The 24,294-nt window shown below is 40.6% G+C and overlaps 1 protein-coding gene across 1 annotated transcript; it reads right to left on the reverse strand.

Moving 5' to 3' along the window:
• Nucleotides 1-1,189: 1,189 nt before the first annotated feature.
• On the reverse strand, nucleotides 1,190-4,326 carry LOC113154758 (kelch-like protein 10). The gene is made up of 5 exons (XM_026349120.1): nucleotides 4,047-4,326; nucleotides 3,251-3,722; nucleotides 2,151-2,768; nucleotides 1,740-1,889; nucleotides 1,190-1,623 (listed from the first exon to the last, which is right to left on the reverse strand). Exons 1-5 carry the CDS (start codon nucleotides 4,181-4,183, stop codon nucleotides 1,261-1,263), a joined length of 1,740 nt encoding a protein of 579 aa, XP_026204905.1. The 5' UTR covers nucleotides 4,184-4,326; the 3' UTR covers nucleotides 1,190-1,260.
• Nucleotides 4,327-24,294: the final 19,968 nt, after the last annotated feature.

The following is a 24,294-nucleotide window of genomic DNA, read 5'->3' on the forward strand; positions in this document are numbered from 1 at the left end:
ACAGTTGACTTCAGACTACAAATACAGTCTGAAAGTCAATCGTTTATTCCAGAGTCAAAATGGAAAAGAAACGTATTTATTCCTTTACAATGAAATTACAACAAATGTATAGACATAATTTCCAGTACGTCCATGGATTACATCATATACCCAAACATACAGACAACTCTCCAGACTTTGCCTCAAGGTGACTCTGCCCCAAAATGAGCAACCAATGCTCAGTCTGTGAGATAAAGAGGAAGACAAAGAAAGAGAGTAGAGAGCAGGGAAAGAGAGGAAATAGCGAGATTAAGAGAGAGGGGGACAGAGACAGAGAGAGTGGAGGGAGTGCATGCGGCAAAACAGAGGACAGACTGAAGTCATTCAAGCTTTTCTTCCCCCTGAATAATCCCAGTTTTGTCCAAATTTAGTTGGAGGAGATTGTGGAACATCCCGTCCTTGACATCAACTGGAAAGTCATGTAACAGCACTTATACTATGACAGAATGTATCTGTCATTTTCCCAGTATGTCTCCTATTTACTGTTTCTCTTTATTTCTATGCATTTTTCTATTTAAACGTCTGCATCAATTAGCATTTTTGCGTATATATCTGGAAATTAGGTTTCAATTTGGGCTACAATGTCTTTTAAAGCTGTTTACTGATATATGCCTCAGTCAGGGGGTCAGGTGGCCCAGTGGTACCGTAACAATCGATATTAGACATTCACTAGTTTTGTTTTGATTAAAGATATGAGATAACAATTGGAAGAAACAGGAAAAAATAAATGGGTGAGAAAGAACGCCCCCTTTCATTAGTCACTGTGACACTGACCAGTATTTTATTTTGAAAACTAGTCTAATTAACTGTAGTTCACATTTAGTGACAATAACACCCTTATGATACATTTTTAAAAGCGTTTAACAAATAATGACCAACCATTTCATTTTGTAGCTGATAAATAAATGTTATAGCTTAAAAATCTAATTAAAATAAGAAACATGAGAACGACATTTACCCTACCCTTGATTTTATGGGGACAGCTGTGCACAGGGAAGTTGCAGAACATTCTCTCTTGTAAATCTGTTATTATTGCAACGGCGTGATCAAATCACGTCTTTGTAAGTTGGGCACAGCTTCTTGCTGATAAAACTCACATAAATTGAAACGATGTAGAAATCTCTGGAGAAACAGTAGTTTGATGCTCAAAGAAATTTATTTCTTGTCTTTATGTTCCCAGGCTGGATGTTGGGCAACACTGTCCTGGACTGGGTCTCGGTGTTAGACGGCATCGCCTGACTCCTCTGCCTCACCTTCAAACAGTAAAAGTGGCAGGGCGTCACGAGGGAAAGTGTACTCACTCATGTTGGGGAATCTGGTAACCACACAGCAGCTCAGGGCGCTGCGGAAGATCTCCATGTCACAGGCATCAGACCACTCATCCGTTGACGCATCGTAGTACTCGACATTTTGGGTGGTGGTGAAGCCGTTGAAGCCTCCAACAACAAAGAGATGGTCATCGATCACTTCAAGCCCGAAATTGCTGCGGGGGGTCAACATGGAGGACACTGAGTGCCAGGTATTGGTCCGGGGATTGTAGGCCTCAGCACTGCGCAGACGACTGTTGCCATCAAAGCCACCAACCTGTGGGAGGAAAAGTGAATAATGGGTCTTATATCACACCCATGTTGAAACTGCATATCTCTGACTTAGCACCGTTTGTGTGATATGTGAGTGTCCGCAGGGTTTCATGTACTTACAGCAAAGACATGGTCTGCATAAGCAATGACTCCAATTCCACTGCGCCTGTTGTTCATGGGTGTGATCATTGTCCACTGGTTGGTTTCTGGGTTGTAATATTCGGCCGTTTGAAGACACTCATTGCCATTGAAGCCACCACAAATGTAAACCTGAAGAGAAAACCAACAACCAGTGCTATACAAACTCCATAATACACACGCAGTAATAGTTCAGGCATGAAGAAATAATTTTTCTGTTGACCCTTCTGCTTATGCCATCCCCACACAAATGAACTATGCAATGCTGGCAAACATAAATTCACACTTTCGTGCACACAACATTGTGAACACAAGGTTGCGTGCAGTATTGTTTGTATGTACATGTAGAAAATCAGGTAATGTTCCTCTCTGGTGCTGTCCCACTTCACCAACCTTGTCATGGAGGGTTGTGCAGCTGGCGTCGCTCCTCTGCTCATTCATGGATGCGATAAGACTCCACTGGTTGGTTTCAGGCCTGTAGTGCTCTGCAGAGCTCAGTCGAGCATGTCCATCGTAGCCTCCCATGGCATAGATGCACCCATTCAGCACTGTTACGCTCACATAGCAGCGGCGGCAGTACATGGGTGCCACCTCATGCCAGGTGTGTGTACTGAGGTCAAACCTGCGCACACTGTTGAAATGCTCCACCCTGTCAAAGCCACCGACACAGTAGACATAGCCATTGAGGAAGACAGCACCATGATAGGCACGAGGGCGCTCCAGATTGTTTGTCACATTGATCCAGCGGTTAGCACGGACATCGTACGCCTCAATGCCATTTGTGGGAGCGCCGCCGCTCCAGCCTCCAGTGGCAAACAGGATGGCATTAGGCAGACGAGGACGGGCAAGAGGGTTACGCACACAAGTGACAAATGGGCTGTTTGGGTTGATGTGATGTATGGTTTGCATGGCATCACTGGCTATTTGCAGACACTCGTTATTGTACTTCACCAGCTCATTGGACATCACGTCGTCCTTAATGTACTCCTCATTTGTTAGGGCCAGTCTAACCTGCACAGAGACAAGCGGACATCATCTGTCATCTGTCTTTACTTAATGGACTGTAGTATTTACTGTATTGTGCCCGCTCCACTGTTGTTCAACATGTTGCTATTTTATGAATGTTGTGACTCCTGAATATATTTCCATTTATTCCGACTACTAAAATATTCTTGTTAACTTGTTGTCCTACTATGACAGCAGGGAACTGCAGTGTCTAACAATGTAAGTCGAAGAAGATTGAATTGTAAAAACTGAATCATGTTTTTCACTATTTATCATTTTCAAGCTGTTTCTGGCATCAGAACATTGTCTCTCTATCAGACTTTAAGCTTAAGGTCACTGTAATGTACTAAAAGGCAGACTACATAACTTCCCAAAATAACCAAGCTCCAGGCTGTAAAGGTAAATTAAACTTAAATTCAGCAGTCAGGATGCCACCATCAGCTAAATACTGAGGATGTATTTCAGTCTACATGGAGAGACAGACAGACCTTAGACAAAAGCACAGCCATGTGTGTTTCCCGTTCTTCAGGTATGTGGGCAATCCAGTGCAGAATGGACTCATACACAGTACTCTCCTTTCTCACATTGAGGTCATCCCCCTCAATGATGTCGGTGAGCTCCTGTGCAGAGAGCCGCAAGAACTCTTCCTGGGAAACAACCTCCTCAAAGTTATCGATGATATAGCTGTAGGCCTTGCGCTGCAGTTCAGAGCAGAAGCAGATATTTGTGAACTGCCAGATGCCGATGCAGTTTTCAGGGCAGAGCTGCTCACTGAGGAAATCAGAGCAGATTTGTACAACATCCACGACGTTGAGCAGATCAGCTGCCAGCAGCAGTTCCTGCACATTGTCCTCCGTCACAGAAATGGAGCCGGTGTAGGCAAACTCAATGATGAGCTCCATCATTCGAGGAGACAGGCCAGCTATGTTAAAGACCAACCTGTCTTCAGCTGACCAGCGGCTAAAAAGAGCACTGAGGTTCAGGATGGAGGCACAGCAGAAGACTGAAAATAAATATTCTACTTTTTCATGTTAACAAAATTAACATTCATTTCATTTAACATTTAGGTGAATGACTATTTGATCATCAGACTGTTGTAAGTTTAGTCGCTCATTGTCCTATATGTGTTAGTATATTTAACATATTAACACATTTTTTTGTTTATTATAGGACATAACATGTTCTATCTCTCCTGCTTTCAAAAATGCTGCATAAATCAACGTAACTCAGTAAGATTCAAACAAAACACACCAACTCCTGGCTGATATCAGACGACCAACTCACCAGAAATATGGGCTGCAGTTACACAGGATGACTTTGTGAATCTGAAATTCCACATCCTCCACTTTGATAACTGCGTCGCAAAACTTTCCCTCTAGACGGAGTTCATTATACACTGAGCTTGGCTTATTGGAGGACATAGTCTCTGCAGGTTTGTTCAGGAAAGAGAAATTTCAGAACACGCTGTAACATCACTGTGAGGTTCTAGAACAGAACCGAGCACAGTGGGCAAGAAGCCTTCTAGACCCGCACGAGGGCGTCCGGGTAGGAAGGTACTGCTGAGTGTGATGAGGACATTTTAAATCATCTGGAGAGCATTTGATCCGCTTGTGCATGCTGGCAGCCCTGTACTGGAGCTTGTTGAGCTACACTTATTGCTTATATGGTTTAAACTTCTGAAAATACTCTGCATGGTGTTCAGCACAAGTGCATGCACTGGAAATATGGAGTTTTTATTTGTCAAGTAAAACACGACAATCCAAAGCAGTAAAATGTCATTTCAATGCCCAGCGTCATTGTAAAAGAAGAGAGCGGAGTCTGGTAATCAGAACACAGCAGGACAGATAATTTACCACTGAGGGCTTGTTCAAGTGCGGTTGTTGAGTTTTCTATATAATTCTACACGCAGTTATATTTTGTGAGGTCTTAAACCTTACACTGCAAAAAAAAATAATGATATTTTCAGCAAGACCAGATCCAGAACCAACCAAATAACAACTGGACATACCGACCCAACTAGTGTGTAAGATTTCTTCCCTGGAACATCTTTAGTCATAGGCATTAAGCCCTAAATAAAAGTTGCTCACTCCAAATTACACATATATCTCCCCTGAGCACATGCACATGCAAAGTGTTAAAATGTGTGCACATGTTCATGCATCCATGCACAGTCAAACAAAGATTTAAGTAACCGGAAATCTGCACTCAGTCGCTGTTATTAAACCACTGCTTTTCCTCAAGGGCAAACACAGCAGGTAGCCTGAGATCTAATTAGTTAGTTAGCCTTTGGTTCACTGAGTAAAGACCCCATCCAAAAGAAATCTGAGCTCAGTTCACAACATTTTGCTCTGATAAAGAGAAAATCTGTCCGACGGTGAACAGTAGGAGAGAGCATTGTGTTGATGAATGGCTGCTAAATACAGGAGCTTCTGATTAAACAGTATCTGAGGAGGTGTTGGTAAAAACAAAGAGGCAGTGAAAACAAATGACTGTAATCAAATAGATTTCATCAAACTACTTGAACTTATTTACTGAGGTCATTCTGCTTGTTTTCAAATCACTGGCCCACTAATCTGTCTTGAAGGCAAAACAACTCAGGAGTGAGATGTCAGAACACTGAAACACACAGCGAGGGGCAGAATATTTAAAAAGGAAATATGGTTTTCTCTGCTCCAAAAGCCAAAATTGTGACTATAAATAACTGTGAGGGCCTGATAGAGTTGTCTATCAATATTAATGATGGAGAGAAGAAAGAGAGGCCTCAACATGTGCTGAGATTCCTGTGTTTAAAAACTTTCATTTCCAAATTTGGAATTACAAAATCCTCATTTTAATGCAAATTTCAGTTTTAATTTGGCCTGAAAGACGAAAGGTAGAGACACGAGGGTAAATGTAACACCAGTCTTGCTAACATAGCACCAGCACTTTAGACACAACACACACACAACAAGCATGTCTGTTTTAAAATATTTAAGGCTGTTTCAAATATTTCAGTCGGTCAGTCAGGCAATACAGCTATACCTGAGCCAGGTTTATGTCACAGTTTTGTGACAACTAGAATATAGGTTGTAGTTATACCAGAGTAATAATTAATGTGTTATTTAGTGTTTGACAAGAGAAATCACCATTTTTACAATTTAGCACCAAACTCAAAGAAAATTCAGTAAATAAAACACCAACAGAATAAAACATCCACAAGCAAAACGATGATACAGTTTGAATAAAACTGGTTTTGTTTAAAAACTGTATAGACTCCAAACCTGCAGAGGAGCAGTAAGAGGAGGAGCAACACAGCCAAGAGCTTATGCCAAACATTTCCTCATATTACAGTTTGTTAAAGCAGTAGCAGGTGAATTTTGTCTCTTAGTTTCTGTCTAAAGATAAATAACATTTGTTCATTGTTCATTGTTTGTTCATTAAGATATAAAAAAAAAAGTTTCTGCTAAAGTGTAACAGGAGATGTTCGCTATGTATCAGTATCTATAACATGTGTTGTTTGTTTCAATCTCTGGTGAAGTAGTATATGACTAAACTGTCGCATCGAATGAAGTTTACATGCCCTGTCTGTCTGAACGTTTTTACTGATCCAGTCACATCATGTGGACACAACTTCTGCAAAAACTGCATTACTGAACCATGGGATAAACAGCTTCTGCCAGTAGCGTGCACCAACTGATTGACCCTGTGAAGAACATGGAAGATCGGATCTGTACGAAGCATTGCAAACCTCTGGAACCTCTTTTCTTGGCTATCTTACACTTATTTATAAGGTGATGGGTAGATGTGCACTGATTTCCAGGGATTATGTGGGAACTATTGTTTGTTCGTTGTTTACACATGGCAACATTAACAGTATCAGCTAATAGCCCTGCAAGACAGAGCTTCAGTGAAGCAATTAGAAAAACTGAGATGTTTCACACCTTACATTATCACGGGGAACACCAATTAAAATGGAGCAATCACTGGTTCAAAGACAAAACAGTGTGTCAGGAGGGTAGCATTTCATGCTATAAGGAAACGCTCCTGAATCAAGTCTTTGCCAACTCACTTTGGATGGTTTCCAGCTAGTGAGGGCAGACAGGGATACAAAGGAATATCCCCTGAACAGCACCTAAAGGCATAGGCTGCTGCACCTACAGTGTGCAGAGGAACACTTCCGCCTCGACCTCCGTCACTCCCAGCAAACTCAAGTGACCCAGATGAGTCTGATTGTTTGACTGATGGCACGGTTTAAGAAACAAATCAACTTTTTTTCCTACAAAAAAATCAAACACACTTTGCCATCCACTGTATCTCATCTCCTAAATAACATATCATCATTGTTTTTGTTGGTCTATTGTGTATTTGGGAACTATATCATACATTTACTCTACTCTGACTTTTTACTCTGCTGGTATGGCACTTGAATTTCCTCCTCGTGGGATCAATAAAGGGTTATTAAATCAAACTGATATGTGTACTGTATATTGACGTACCAGTTTAAAACCTGACACGATCCATATGCAGCTGTAGTGGTATCAGAGACAACTGGATGGGTGATCGGTGATGATTTTAATAATCAGATTATTTGTAAGGTGACGTTTTTGTTGTTGTTGTTGTTGAGAGCAGTGCAGAGGACACAGGAAACATGAGGGGATGACAAATATGACATGCAGCAAAAGTCTCAAGATAGACTGAAACCCGGGATGCTGTGGTTATGTATGTGGCTTAAGCACTCTGTACTGGGATACACTTTAAAAATCTTCTGGTATGTGCCTGAACTATCTGCTGTAAAACTCAGCATCAGTCATAAAATTGCTGCCCTAAATTTGACTCATTGCAGTAAAATGGAAATAGAGGCATATTTGTTATTTATGTCTCTCTCTTGACAAAGATTTCCACTGTAACATTATGCAAGCATGTCCATGATTAAATGGAAATTTGACTGACCAATCCTCTGAGTGCATCTCAGTCATTAAACCTAAATATGACAAATTGTTTATATTCTGAGATTTTAACATTCTCAAGGGAGAAACAAAGAAACTGGAGTGTGAGAGGAGCAGAGATATGACTGGACACTAATGAAGATATATGTTGCCAATACTCAATGCTGTGTGTGTGTGCTTTGGGAGCATGGACTTCTCTAGGGTATAAATTGCCTCTAAATAGCTTAATAAATGTTAGAAAAGAAAAAAATAAATTATATTTGCATTATTCAAATGGTAAAAGCCCCATTGCTCTTTTATCCATGTCATAGCTACAAGTCTATGTATCTGCTATTAAATATCTAACTTATTCATAGATTAATTAATTAACTGACCTTTTTTCTTTTGTTATTGTGGTGTAGCAGTGTGTTTAAATGCAATATATCAAACATTACAGAGTCAATACAGTTTTTATGTGTGGCAATACTCTCTGTCCAATCCCTGCTGTCAGTCACTAAAATTTGGTTTCTAACATGAAAGCTCTTGTGACTTCTGACCTTTGTGTGAGGAACAGCCGGCAGCTAGACTTGACTCTTTGTCTCTCTGCAACAAAGTTAAATTTAAATGGACACAGTCAAACATGTTGCCCCATATTTGAAAGTCACATAAAGTCAGGTATAAACAGCAGCTTAGAGCAAAAAAAAACACTACAGGAGAAAGATTTAACAACATTTTTATAAAAATAAAGTCATAAAATAATGACTGTCTCTAACAAAGTCAGGCGAATAAGTCTTAGGATAATTTGCCCTCTCTAGAAAATCTGCAACATCAGTTGTTTCTCAAAGAGGAAACAGTGCAACATAATGAAGTCATAAAGTCTAAATGTTGGAGGGAGAGTGGAACATAAAACATCAGATTGTTTCCTGGTGAGTTGTCAAAACAGAGCTGATTGTCTAACCATGAACAAATAACAGGGCCGATAACACGAACACAATAATTGAAAAACATGATGTTTCCCTAATGCCAACTGAGGTCCAGATATCCTTTAAGCCAGTCACTTGAAAAAGAATTAATTTATCCACAGTAGCACATTAAAAAGCCTATAGCTTGCTGGCTGAAATCACAACTGTCTGCCGTCTGCTTAAGTTTTACTGTTTGTTTAGCTGACGGCCTTAAATATTTACTAGATGGCTGTATACATGAAACTGTGCTACGACTGAGGCTAAAGTGGCACGTCGAAGTTAAGAAGGCTGTAAAGCAAATATTGCTGCAGTGTGTATAGCAGGGGTATTTGTTACTCTGTGTATTTGCCTCTTTTGCTACTTTGACCCTGTCTTTTTAAGGCTCATATAAGAAAAAATATAGACAATTGTGATTTTACACATATAAATGTGTATTAATATTTACCACCGACACAACCTTCATTGCATTTATTTCTGCTGAGAGCAGTTTTACACGAGGCAAAAAAATCTCTGGTGCTATATGCAGGGGTGTGAGTAAAAGTAGGTCTGTAGTGCTGCAATGCCTCTCAAAAAAAAGAGAAAGGCTTACGGGGCAGAAAAAGGCAGCACTCTGATCCATATTCATATTTCCATTCATTTTAATATAAACTCTCTACAACTGTTGATTCACTTTGAAGAATCACTTGTTCCTTTCGGTTGCATAATTATACATGTATTTTTCAGGGTTGTTGTGGTTAGCACTGAAACACCCGTGAAGTGTGTTTCTGTCCTTTAGTACACACACTCTAAAACCTGCTGAAGAAATTACACATTCAGTTTAAGGGCCCATTTTTCATTAACCTTTATTTGTCTAGGTTAAGCTGGCTGAGCAAACGTGCTGTTTTTCATTACTTTCTGTTCGCACACATTCACTCTGATGAGCTCAGGCATATTTGTCTCAGGCAAAATTTTATTTATTTTCTAGTTTAGATGGTTTAGAAAAACACACAAGACTAATTTAGAATTTTGTCCTTTCTTGGTAGATGAATTGCAGCTTTTTACTTTTTATGTTTTAAAAAAACAAAACAGAAATGATCCGTACTTCTACCTGAAAGCAGAAGAATATTTTCCAGACTCAAGCAATACAAGAAACTTTAACCAAGAAAGCCATAAAGCTAAATTTCAAGTTAGCCATGGCTTGTTGACTTTTACTTCCTTTACTTTTGTCAGGGAGAGATTGAAGTCTTGTCTTAAAGGCTGAAGATGTGAAGTCAAGTCAGAAGAAAAGAGGACAGAGAACAGAGCCCTGAGGTACTCCAGTGGAGAGGCAATGAGAGCCGGATACTACCCCTGCTCAAAGGCACTGACGGTTCAGCCAGAAAGACAGAACCTAAGCCAGAGATGCTCAGCTGGAAGAGTGCAGACTGGTGCATCTAGTGGTATACAATGTCAGAGGACACAGTTAAAATTTCCCCAAGCCTGATAACCTCTAGTTTTCTATTTCTTTTTTACAGAAATGCAACTTATAAGAAACATTCATGTGTTCTTTTCTAAAGCTTTTATCCAAATAAATTCCTGCTGACTAATCATAAATCAGAATGCTGCAGTGGCATCCAAAGGAAAAAGAGGCAGCTGTAACCTTAGAGCTTTTTCCTCTGAACAGATCAATATCAATGTAATAAATTGCACTCATGCATACACAGGTATTTTTCATTATTTCCACTCCATGTTGCTTTTTGAAGTGTAACAGAGTCTAACAGAGAGCTAATTTAGCTACACTGATGGGAGGAAAAGTCCAACAAAGGCCATTTTAAAAATGCGATCTCCACTGATTTTAGCCTGGGTTTGTGCTAGGTTAAAAGGAAAGGCTCAAAGCGGCTGAGGTGTGTGTGTGCGAGAGAAAAGGGTTTGTGTGTGTCATGTGCAGAATCAGCAAAGTGTGTATGTGCAGGTGTGTTCTCACAGGTGTGTGTGCGTTTGTGTCAGAGGAGGCTCGAGGGAATGTAGCAGCAGTTTCCTGCTTCTCTCCTTCGCTCCCTTGGAAATCAATTCCAGCCTCTGCAGAGCTTCTCTCTCCTCCTTGTGTCCTCTCTCTTTTGCTCCCTTTTATCTTATTTCATCCACATTTCTTTTCATCTTTCTCCTTTATTTGAGAGAAACAGCCATTACAGTCCAAAAAAACAATCAAAGGTTACATAACAGTTTCTCTTACAAACCAAAAGCCACAGCGGAAGACTATGAAAACAAAGACACATTTATAGACTAATCTTTATCTATAGATCTTATATCTTATAAATAACCGGCTCAGACTAAGTTCTCCAATCTATATCAACATACAGGTCATTTGTCTCCACCCTCTGTTAAGACCCATTGACAAATAAATGTAAATCTGCTATTTAAGGTTAAAAATCAGGAAAGATCGTGGGTTGGGTTAGTTAAAATAAGTCCTGTTAAGTACTGGTCTCTTCAGTTTCCAGATGTTTACAAAGAAGAGGGGCTGGTACAAAGTGGAAAACATGGTTCTGTCCTAACTTTTCATGCATATTTCTGCTATCGATATCAAAATGACCTTTATTTTAATTTGTAAAATTGTACATTTTCTCAGTTTAACCATGTGATATGTTATTTATGTTCTATTGTGAATGTATTTATATGATTTAAAAAATCACTCTATCATTTTAATTAGATTTTACACAGCATCACATTTTTTTTTGGATAGGGGTCGTAACCTAATACTATTTCTATTTAGAAATCAGAAACGGTCAGAAATCAGTTCAGACAGCGAGGTTAACTCCAGATTTGTGTCGAGAACGTTGCTGTAATCTAACTTGTAAACTGTTCTTGCTGACCTGTACAGTCTGCTCAAAGCTGCAGTTCCAAGAACAGAACTGAAAACCTGAGGTTATAAAACCTTTGCTACTGTTGCTACTGAAATGAACCAAAATCAGAATGTACTGTAAAATGTAATGTACTTTGAAACCCAGCTTTTTATTTTTGTTTGTTTGATTCTTTCAGCTGTTTTATAGCAAAACAAAAACAAAATCAGGTACAGGTAAAACAGTAGGTGGAGAAAAAAACTACAAGGGAACCAAACGTAACCTAAACCCTCCCTAACTTAACCAATTTCCTGTTTAATGATTTTTTGGCCCGTCCTCATCCCTAAGCTGGCTAACAAACTGTTCCCAAGCCAACTAAGAAACTGTAACTCTGGCTTAACAGGCACAAAACAGCTGACACAACAACACACACACACCCATACACACTCAAAAACACACACACAGCGGTATATTACCAGTCCACCAGGGAACTGAACTGCTTACAGGACACACTGGTAGGAGTCCTTAATGACCCAAGGTGTGTGCAGTGTGTGTGTGTGTGTGTGTGTGGCTGTGTGTGTGTGTGAGAGAGAGTGTGTGAACAGTTTTTGTATCTGCATTTTCACATCTCGTACAGCGGGGGTGCGTGTCTTTTTCCGAAGAACGTTTTTTGAATCCAGGTGTCAGATCTCCGAGTGCAAGTCCCTTTCTGTGTGTGTGTGTGTGTGTGTGTGTGTGTGTGTGTGTGTGTGTGTCTTCATATTTGTCTTTGTGTGGATCAATAACACTATAGCTGTAATAAGCAAGCTAGGCTGTTGTGACACTATTGCAGTGGTCTCTGGAGAACAGATGTGTAATTTACCTCAAGAGCAAAACTCAGAACGGTTTCATCTCAGAACATGTCAGTGTTTATCTCACACATAAACACACACACACACATATTGTTATTATTGTTAGCATTGTTTTAAAAACACACACACAAATGCAACATTTTCATAATAAATCAAGTTTTATTATGATTATTTATATTCTAAGTGGAGTTGTTTTCATTCATTGAGAACATCTTGTGTGTGTGAAGAACCTCCTGTTTGAACTTTTTTTTTTTCCATGTTTTAAATGCAGACTGACAAACCTATTACAAAAGTTTCCTCTGACAAAGTGGTCTGGTCCTGGACCTAGATGCGAGTCTGTCTTTCTTGTTTGTCCTGACTATAAGAGATGCCGCAGGGCTGTATATTAGGTTCCTGTTATGTTTTCCACATACATGTACAAGAATACAGAGATAATACATAGAGTAGGACATAAAGGATATGATGGAATTATTTAATGTTACACTCAAACTTGACATTTGTGGCTAAATTACTTTGACAGCCCGCGATCACTATTGGGCCTCAAGCAGTTGATTAGTTATATCTCGAGATGACTCTTGTTGAATAACAGTACAGCGAATAAATGAATCAAGTTCAGCCACATTATATCTGCCCCAGAAACCACGACTGATCCACTCGTGAGATTTTACACAGACAGAAATGACTTGGTTCATACTCATTGGTTCAGAGCACAACCAGTGCCGAACTTTTAGTCTTTCAACGACTAATTGAATTAATGAAATCATTTTTTTCATCTACTCGAATTTACTGCATCCCTTGTAACTCCAGTTTTTGCCTGCAGTGTGTGTGTGTGTGTGTGTGTGTGTGTGTGTGTGTGGTTTCGGTTTAAAAGCAGAATTGTTTACTTGTTTATCTCTGTTGACAAATATATTGTAAAGTCAAATTTAGAGACAAACAATCACGAGAGCAGGAGAGATAAAGACCACACACGAATGTTTCAAATATTTAATCTAGCTAATTGCTTTTCATTTAGCTGAATGTTTTTGGACAGCTGTTTAGCCTACAGCCTCTAATCAAATACTGTTATCCCTTTCGTCGTGCACAGTTAGAGCTCCTCTTCATTGATAATTAATAACATGAAAACCATTTGCCTGTAGACAACATCATAGCACTGCCAGTTCTTATCCATGTCTGATGAAGAATAAAAGGATAAACAGAGCACGAAGCAGATTAAACTAAGATGGACATACAGTATGCAGTGGTTTAGTTATTTACCATCAGGTAACATATTATTATAATAAAATAATGACGGATACAAGAACTCTTCTATGCTCCACTTTAATTAATTGCATGTGGAAATGAACATGAAGGATAAAAGTTATTAATTGTGGTGTAACTATCCACTAAATTTAAATGACAGCTGGCACGGTCACTGTGAACTACTGTAGAGGGTGTAAGCATGAAAGAAAAATATTCAGGTATTGCATACTGTACAATATGCTTGCTGGTTTTGACCACCACACTCACAGGCTTCAGTTGGCTTCAGTCAGAAATATGCAGTAATATCCATGCCCCAGTGTCAACCAGCCATACTTCTCATGCATTCCTTCCTTACATACTTCTATTTTATGCCAGATTTGATGTGAAACTATTGGTGTATGAGAAAAAACTAATTGCAAATAAAAGCCCTCTGGAATCAGACAAAGAAAATAAATCATAAAATACATGAAGAGATAAAAAGCCTAGGCAGCTAAAAATGCCAATAAGACGAATATGACAATAATATTTAAATAATTTCTATCATGTTTTGTAAAGTGTTTTCTGTTGTTTGAGGTTTGACTGGCACTGTTGTACTTACATCACCTTATTTCACCCTACCTTCAATTTTTATTTAATGCTTTAATGTCACCTGACATAATAATTAATAATAATTAATAATTTTCAGCACCAGCTGCAACAAAATACACACACTGATAATAATAAAGTGCAAATGCAACTATAAAAGCAGAAAATAGTAATAACAACTACTGTATGTTAGCTCCAGTAGCGTCTTCATAGAGTGCATATAGTGGGCAGCACCTGCAACAGATTTGGTAGCCTTTGCTCACAACAGAAATAACAAACCCATGTTTAGCATTTTTCATGGCGAATGATGGGTAGAAGGATGGGGAGGAGAAAGAAGCCAAACAGGAAATAATGATGGGGTGTTAGAAAAGAGAATAAAAGCAGAGAGAGAGCGAGAGACATGTTGGAGAAACAGGTGTGCACAAACTGACACCTGTGAGAAAAAAATGCAAAAGTGCTTGCGCATATGTGCACACGCATGCTTGAGGAAAGAATATGTTTAAACGTTAATAAAACAAAAAACAAACAAAAAAAAAAGAGTGCACACAGGAATCCACAGAGAGACAGGTCCCTGGACAGGAGAGATGAATGATGTAAGGATATGAAATTACAACTCAAGGCATCTGATGGTCTGTCCTGTCCTCTCCTCTCCTCCATTGTCTCTTCTGTTCTCCTCTGTTTATTGTTGTGTTTATCCTCAGGCTAATCTTAGTCATGGCTGTCTGTTTGCGTGTGAAGCCGAATCATCTGACAGCGGTACAGTGGTTTATCTCCACGCTCCTTCTGTCTCGCTCTCTCAGGCACACACACACACACACACACACACACACACAAAACCACTTTGGTCGGCCTATTGTTGCTCCCCTCTGCTTTTATCTCTCATAGAATATACATGATGCTACCATTAATGGAGAAGAGAAGAGAAGAGAAGTCCTCATTTAATGACTCACTGTGTGATTAGCTCATTTAGGAAATGAGCTAATCATGAGCTAAGCATGTGTGTTGATTGTGTGCAGGTGTACAGTGTGTACATTCACATGCATATGTAGCACAGATATTCACATGTTTCTAAGCTGCAGACGAACATAAAGAATAAATCTCAAGCAGGTGAGACAACAACTAACACTGACTGGGTGTCGACACAACCAGTGACAAATCCCTCAGCCAGTGGCCATTCATTGTCAGTAGAAACCTGGTGGAGCCAGTTTGTTTTGCTCTGTGCAGTTTCACTTTGGTTAAATTGTATCAAACAAGGCACAAGGGATTTTTATTCCCCCTGTATCGACTCTTCATTCAACCCGCCACACAGCCTGTGGCACGGTGCCACGCTCATCTCAGTCCTCACAAACACTTTTTCCCGACACTGCGAACACCTTCAGTTACAGCAACGAGGGTAACTTTGCTGGAAAATGTAACACTTGTCACTTCAACCTATGATTCTTTTGTGTGCACCTCTCACAATGTTTCTCTCTTATTTGACAAGAATAACAAATACATACTGAGACTGTGCCTGCAGCTCTAACAAGTGAACATGTTTTTCCTCAGACTGGATCTGAGGGCTCTCACTGCACTGGTGACATTAAACAACAAATCATTTAGCACAAGTTTTAAAGGGTAATTACACCCTGAAATTCTGCCAGGAGCCTCTGTCACCATATTTTTTAAAATACAACAAAGGATTAGAGGAGAAACCACTGGAGGGATGGCCTCCCGGCTACATATTGGACATGCTGACTGACTAACACTGCTCAGTGTGGTTTGGACAGCAGTGTACAGTAAGGCCTGTTGTCCCAGACTCTTTGTGTCTCCACTGGAAAGACAGAGAGTCTACTGGCACTTTGAGAGACACTAAAAGCCCATTTATGACTTGGAGAGAGTATCTCTGTGGGTACCTGTGTTGTAGCTGAGTTAGCTGCTCTCCTCCAAGAGGTTTGTGTGTGTGTATTTCTGTGAGTTATTTCTCGAAGTTACCATTACTGCTTAGTTCATTTTATTAACATGTTAAGTCCTGATTATCAAGCAGCTATCAGCAGGCATGTGTGCTATGTTAACTGTCAATGCAGAGAAAAGAATTCAGTTAAAGTATAAAGTTGTTTCTTTGCTGCTTATCATCCTTTACAGTTAGCCAGTCTGTTACCAGATAACTGGTCCAAGATACAAGAGAATTCAACTGAACCAAAGTTTAAAATCCAAGCAGACAGACACAAGCTGAAGCCCACAATATCAATTTCATTGGAAAGACAAGAGCCTGTATTATTATCATACAGTGAGAATCAGGTTTGGTCGTCGTTGCAAAGAGAAAGATGGTAAAATCATATTGTTTTGTTTGTATCACAATTAAGCAGCACCAGTCACATTTTTCAAACTGCTGGCTGTATATCAAGCCCCTAGGATGAGCAGTAAAGCTATTTGGCCTAGTGGCCAAACCATGTTACTGCATATTCAGTGTTGATCACATGTTCCACACTGAACCAGACAGCAGTTTCCCATAATGAAACATTTCCAAAAGAGTGGTTTATTTTCAGAATTTGATTCTATTCCTGTGTCAGAGTGGGTTCCTCCAGGGTGCGGATCATGTGAGTAATGGTGGAAGGTAGGATGGACCTGCAGTGGCCTGGGTAGCTTCAAACGCACTGCCACAGGATTCATTTTCTTAATTTCCTTCGTGGGAAGGGACCCACGAAACCATGGGGCCAATTTCTGGCACAGGGTCTCCACTGAGCAGTGGAGGTTAGCCCAACAGGCACGGCTGTCCAACAACGGAAGTTACGAGAAGCGGGCGCAGAGCCAGGTCCTCTGACACCGTCCTCTGAGCCTGGACGTTACCGGGTTCCATCTGGATGCTGCCAGGGGACAAAACAAAGTCTAGAAAATGAACGGTGGATCTGTGAAATTCACACTCATCTCTCTTTACAAACAGCTGATTTTAAAGGGGGCCTTGCAGCCAAACTCTGACATCAAACGCACATTACATGCTCGTTTTCAGAATGAGAAATTATTTTAAAAGTTCCACTCGTCTCCCTCTCTAATGCACACTGGAACTATGACACCTACTTAATTTTGAAAATTTCTTGTCTCTGTACAAATTTTCGTTCCCCTCACTCTAATTCTTGTTGAGTATGTTATCTTCTCCTGTTGTGCAATCCTTGCCATTTAGTTTGAAATGCATATTTGAGCGATGCATGTTTTATTTTCAAAAGGCAGGGCTGTGCAGTGCTGTAGCATTGCAAGTCTTGAGCGTCCTAGCCACACGCACACGCACTCTGGTGTGCGTTTGCTGCAGAGCACAGGAGACTGTTGCTGTTAAAAAATGCACATCCTGCTCTGTTGCACAAGCTGCTGCTGCATGGCAGACAAAGTGGGTCAGCACACACACACACACACACACACACACACACACACACACACACACACACACACACACACACACACACACACACACACTTTCAACCCCATACACACACAGATACACACAAACACATGGTAACACACACACACAGAAGGATCTAGGGACATTCACAGACTTGCATTCATATGTTCTCTCTTAATAAGTCTCTCTTTCTTTCGTTCCTCTCGCTCACAAAAACACGTCCACTCAGGAACGCCCTGATGAGAGCGTTTCTCTTGCGTTAGGCAATATTTGCTGTGCTCCAGCTGTTCCAGCACTTAGAGCCTGTGGTGATAAAGACTATATGAGAGGGGAACAGACTTAAGATAGTACTGCAAAGAAACAATACAAGCGATAATGAGGAGAGTAAAGCAAAGAAAGAAGGGAAGGAAAAATAAATGAGCAGAAAGAAGAAGAAAAGACAGGCGATGAGGAGGAAAGCAAAGGAGAGGAAAGTAAAAGATTAAAAACAGAGGAGAGGAGAAGACAAAAGAAAACAATGATTAGGAGAGGAAAGAAAAGAGGGGAAAGAAGAAAGGTAAAGAGATAATAGAAGGGAAGTAAAACAGTGTAAAAGAAAATGGAAAAGTTGTGAGCAAAGGAAAGAACAGAAGAGGAAAGGGGAAATAAATGACAAGCGAAATGAGGGAGAGAAGAAGAAAAGCAACAAAAGAACTAGAAAAAAAAAACCACAGAGAGGAGACCAAAGCGTATAACAACAGAGACAGTAGAACAGGAGGAGAATAAAACTGATTCTGTTACGTTCTCTTGTTGTTCAAAGTGCGTTCAAAGGCGAACGCTGATTATTTGCCAAATGAGCCTCTTGATTAAGTTACCGTCGTGTAACGAAAAGGGCTGATGGCATTTCAGTGCTGTGTGTCCAGTATTTAATTAGATCACAAAGATGCCTGCTAAAGCTTTAGCACCCTAAGACTGTTTATTGGACCATGAAAACTAGTGTTGCATCATCTCACAAGAACTAAGTACACACACATACACACACACAGAGATGTATGGTGATCAAAGTGTGTGTGTGTGGCAGCAAAGTCGCTGTATGTCTCTGAGGGCCCAGAAGGAGAAAGCATAATAACTAAAACACTAGCTTCCATCTGGAAAGACATAACTGGGTGATGTAGAGGCAGGTGTGATGACACCACACACACACACACACACACACACACACACACACACACACACACACACACACACAAACAGGCTGTGCACATGTTGTCACACACACACAGGCACGTGTAAATAAACACAGGAGACACCAGAGAGAGAGAGATCTGCCAAACATGAACACGCTTCATCCTGACACGTTAAAATCGCTCTGTTGCTTTCTCTCCAGCACACACACACACACACACAATCGCACAGGAGCAGCATGAAAGTCAAAAGTTCTTCGTCCTTCCAGAGCCACCTGTCAGCAAACACCAAAACAATCCGGTTTCATATCAATCACGAAATGAATGCACAGTGGCAGGGGATCTAAACCCAAGCTGGTATTAACCCCCCAGCATCATTTACAAAACCTGACTAAAATCGACTGAATAGTAATGAAACTCACATGCAGCATACGTGCTTTTATAATGGATCCAGTGTGAGACTCTTCTACATGCAGGTCGTGCAGTAAAGTCTCCATCAGATGCAACACAAGCTTTTTCCCTGAATGGGTGCACAAATAGGCTACTGGTGAATTAATCATAAAGCAATGAGGAACTATGTAGTAACTGCTCAGTATGATGTGTACAGTACGTCTATGTTAGGTTGATTAGGTTGGTTAAAAAACAACACAAATTACTTTGATGTGACTAATTCGACTCCCTCTGGCAGCCCTAAAGTGTACAAGTTCCTCTGTACAAGACAATTCAATTAATTGTGCACTGCAAATAAGCATAAAAACAATGCAGGGGTACATATAATGCGTATGATATGATAGTACATATGCTGATTATAACCATTCTCATAAGTTAGCAGTCTTTTAGACATCCAGACCATTGTATTGTTTTCATCTTGTAGTTCTAGGATCTGCTCTGTTGTGGAACAAAGTCTTGCTGATGAAATATATCAGTATCTTTTCCTCCTTCATTGTCTAGTTGGAGCCCCAGCAGACATTTAAATAAGCACGCCACCACGACACAAGCAGCTAGAGTGAATCTGAGGGGCTTTCTTGTCTGGGAGGGAAGGTTAACTAGACCAGTCTGCTGTTAGAAATGACATTTCCACCACTCGGGGTTCTTTCTTGTTATGGTGATGTGACGTCCTGTCCACAGCGTGAATAGAGAGAGACTGACACTCCCAATTAGAAAACTCCGTCTTCTATCTCACGTTCTTTATTTTATCGCCACCTCAATCTCACTTTCTTTCTCTCCATATCTGTCACGCCTTTTTGCTTCCTTTCTTACTATGTTTTATTTACATTTCTATGTGTTACACCCTGTTTGTCTCTTTTATCCCCAGCACCATCCCCCTGTCATCTGATCAGCAGAATTAATGGCTTTATTTCCATTGCATCGCCATGGTGATGAATCATGTCATTAATCATCATATCACTGGGATGATGGATCATGTCATTAATCAATTTTTTTCTGGTCTAAAGCTGCATGCTAAAGTGTTAAAGAAAGCAAACCCACACATTGGTGATTAGCAATTAATACAACATAACACACACACAAACACACAGGCACCCTGCAGAGTTGGAGCATAGCCAGGCGACACTGTGACTTCATCACTGCTGGTTTAATCAAACTGTCACTGCTGAGATCAGAGCATACACAAGTCCATGCTCCGAACACACAGGCACACAACAAAGACCTAGAGTGTGGCTGAAAAAGAAGTCCAACCAATCGTGTGAGTAAACTAACAGCTGTATTTAACAGAAAATTTACAACCTGTGGCTGTTTGGGCTTTATTCTCTCCGTTTATGGCAGGATTTTAATTTCAGCACTTTCATATTCAAAGCCATATGGCTAGACGCATTAGGTCGAAGCCCGAGGTTCAGTAGCAGCATGAGGGGATGAAGGGTAAAAAGCAAGAAGAAATTCGGCAAAGCAAAATTAGGCCAACTTAATATTAGTAGGAAAAAGTAAATTTACAAATGACTAATTTGGCCTGAACAACATAATCTGTACAACTGATGGCAGCTTCTATCCTTAGATAATAAACCTGGATGAGGACAAACAGCACAAAAAGGCTAAAATCAAAGAAGACCTGGGATCAACAGAAACGGATGTTGCCTTAAAGTCAAGGTATTCATTTGATGAAATAATTACACCACCACCTTTTACTTTCCACTAACCTTCATTAAGATATCATGAAGCATCTTGAAGGTTTCATTTTACTCAGGCCACCAGTAGACAAGCGAATGGCTTATTCAGCCGACCTCGACACGTTTTAGGAATTCACGTGTCAGCAGAGTCATTAAGAGGCGTTGTTGCCCCCCTGTTGTGAGGACGTCGACACGCTCCCCTCTAATTGCCCTGACCTCATCTGGGATGTCCCGATTGTTATAAGACATGTTGATATTTTCATCAGAGACCTTTTAATGTGTGCAGGTGAACAAGCCGAACAGGCACTCTGATCAACTTCGACAAGGAAATTAGGTTGGACAGTATGAGACGCAATGCTGTCTCTGGGGCAGCTTTGCAGGTGCAAGGCCACGCAGAAGAGATACTGGCCTGCATAAAGAAGGCGAGGTGAGTGTTTTCTCCTCTGGTTTAAAAACAATATTTGTTTTCCAAATTAGTTTAAGCAGGCGAATCAGATCACACCTGCAGGTAGTCTCCCACCTTTTATCTCTCTTTACTTCCTGTATCCTTTAACCTCGTTCTTGCCCTGTCATCCTCTTCAGCTCGTAGCGTCTCACTTCCTCCGAACCAGTCTCACCATCTGTCTCCCGCAAATTTTTCTCTAAAGGTGCAAATGCACGAGAAAAGTGCCATCGCAGCTAAATTACTGATTACAATCAAACAACAATCTTTTTCACACACACATGCTTTCTTTCCCTCAATCTCAGATGAAATTCATCTGAGATCATTGCTTCATTAGTGAAGCTCTAGTTGTTCAGATTGATTTAATTATCAAATCATCTATGCTGTGTGTGTTTGTGTTTGTGTCTGTGTCTGTGTGTGTGTGTGTGTGTGTGTGTGTGTGAGTTAGAGAGATTATGCAGTGATCTTGGCTGACATTGATCAGCCTAGTCTAATTGGGAGCATCTAGCCGTGTAATTGATTCTGCTACACTTCACAACTAGATGAGTTTAGCAACATCAACAACACTGATTCACACTGATGAACAGAACTACACCAAACCAAACTGAACTGAACCAAGCTGAACTGAGCAAAACGGAGTCACAGAAACGCATTCACTAATCAGATGATGGGTTTTCTTTTTATATTTGTTTACCTCTGCAACCAGCCGAGTTTATGTTGCTAAGACATACACAGACTGGCACATGTAATGTTATATAATGACTTAAGCTGGTATATTAGCAGCCATGTGTCTAAATGTCAGTCAGTTTGGGATCTGCTTGGAGCTCTCTGTCTGTCATTTCAGTGCGTTCACTTCTGTGTTCCTACTCCGCCATCACTGCACTATATATCACATATACATCCAATATCCATATTATTTCATTACCTTAGCCCATGCAGATTCGGATTGGCCAGAGGCTGAGCATTATTATCAGATAACTGCACAGCTATGACAAACAATAATGTTAAATGCTGGCCAGAGGCCATGTATAAGCAGGGCAATTTCCAGTGTCTGTACTTATGGAAGAATAATGTAGTCATTATTACTAGGAGGCAAACACTGGAGGTAACAACCCTCCACGTCATTCGTTATGTTTTATAACGGTTCAGTGTAAATTATTTAGGGATCAAGAGTTAAAGTGCACATACACACTCATCAGCAAACTCTCAAAATCTCAAGAAATTAAAAGTTATTAAGACGTACAGATGAGAACACCAAACGTGATGTGCGTTTGAACCCACCTGCATGCAACTAAACTGCAGTTGCAAATAGGTTTTGTAGACAATGTGATAAATGGATGAATTATGTTCCAGTGCAAGACTTTTTTTTGAATGAATGAAGCGCTACACATACTAGACGAGGCGGCTGGGGTGAATGGCAGGCGAACAAAGCACACGACCGCTTTACACAGACCTGAGTTCCACTGGAAAGACTGCAGTTTTACAAAATAAGTCTTTCTTTAACCTTAACCGAGCGCTGTGAGTGTCTAAACATAAACATTAAAAAGTTGTAGTCAGACAAACTGAATGTTGAACTGCAAGATATTTTTCCAGAAAAGAAATATGTTGAGTGTAAACATTTAACTGAAGTGTTCATATATATAAATACACATATGTAGCATAAACAGTGTGCTTTCTAGTGTTACATTGACAGTATCCTGTCTGCCTTTACTGACTGTAAAATGTTTTATATCCTTTTATTTTTTAATACAGCCTTAAGATTTTCCCTGATACAATATATACTGTACAACTAGTACATACAGTGCTGTATATTACAAATATTCCCCTCAAGGTTGCTGTCGACAGCATCAACCAACTGAGAGAGAAAGAGTGACTCAGCGAAAAGCAACACAATGACAAAGTGGTTATTAAGACAAACTGAACTGATCTTAAAGATTTTTTTTTAAAACTCTGAATATTCAGAAGTGCCAGAGTTCACATCTGCTTTGCACATTTGGACAGAGCGCCGGAATTGCATCGTGGGGATGGACAGGGAGGACTGAAACAGCCTTTTCAAGAGGCTGCCATCTTTATGCACCTGGTCAATTTGAATGAAAAATTACCTGGGCAGGAGCTAAGTACACTGGCAGATCAGCACAACGCCGGCGAAATGGTGTGTGCCAACTTCAGTGTGTGTTTGTGTGTGTTAATCTGTGTGAGTGTGTATGTGTCCTGAGGATTAGTCATGCTCTTCTGCCTCTGCAGCACTGCCTACTTCCTGCCTCACTCACACACACACACCTGCATCCATCTGGCCAGTCCCCTCTGATAGCAGAGGTGTGAAACAGAGAAAATCAGTCGACTGAGGGAAGGAGAGAGGTACAGAGGGATGTTGGAGGGGGAAAAAAGGAGGAAATTGGAAGAAAGGGGGGATATCAAAGCGAGAGGAGGATAAATGGACAGGGAGGAGCGAGGAAAGGGTGAGAGCAGGGGAGTGAAAGAGTGGGAGAGTGATATTAAACACCAGGGAGCTAAGTGAGCAAATTCACCTGCCCACTCTTTCTTTTCCGGTGTCGCTCCCTCTCCCTCTTCCCCCATCTTACCCCCTCATCTGCTTTTCTTTCTCCCTGTCCGTCTCCCTCTTTCATCTGTTTCTTCGCTCACCTCCCACTCCCCTAATTAGCTCCAAATCCTCTTACATCTCTCGCTCTGTTCGTCTTCCTCCTCTTCTTCCTCGCCGTCTCTCCCCACTCTCGCCAAAAAATCAGGTTGACCTTAATGAACAGATGAAGAGAGGAGGGGAGAGATTGCATCGAGGGAGCCCAGGAAAGGCTGGATCAGCGCTTTCTGGATCAGGGTTTGTTTACTCAGGACAACCCCATGTGAAGCTGTCAGTGGGTTTCTTTGCCATTTTTTTTTTCTTCTGAGGCAAAACTATTAGGCTTTAGGATCATTTGGATGTTTATAATCTTTCTCTGCTTCATTTAGGAGAAGGGTGGGAGCAGAGTTTTTATGGTAATTCCTCAGCGTGTGACAGCAAACAGTGACAGGAAAAATAGAAGGAGGAGGAGTGGAGATGACACAGAGCAAAGATTTAGAAAGACTTGAATCCACAGTAT

This window comes from Anabas testudineus, chromosome 11 (assembly GCF_900324465.2).
Source record: "Anabas testudineus chromosome 11, fAnaTes1.2, whole genome shotgun sequence".
NCBI lineage: Eukaryota > Metazoa > Chordata > Actinopteri > Anabantiformes > Anabantidae > Anabas > Anabas testudineus.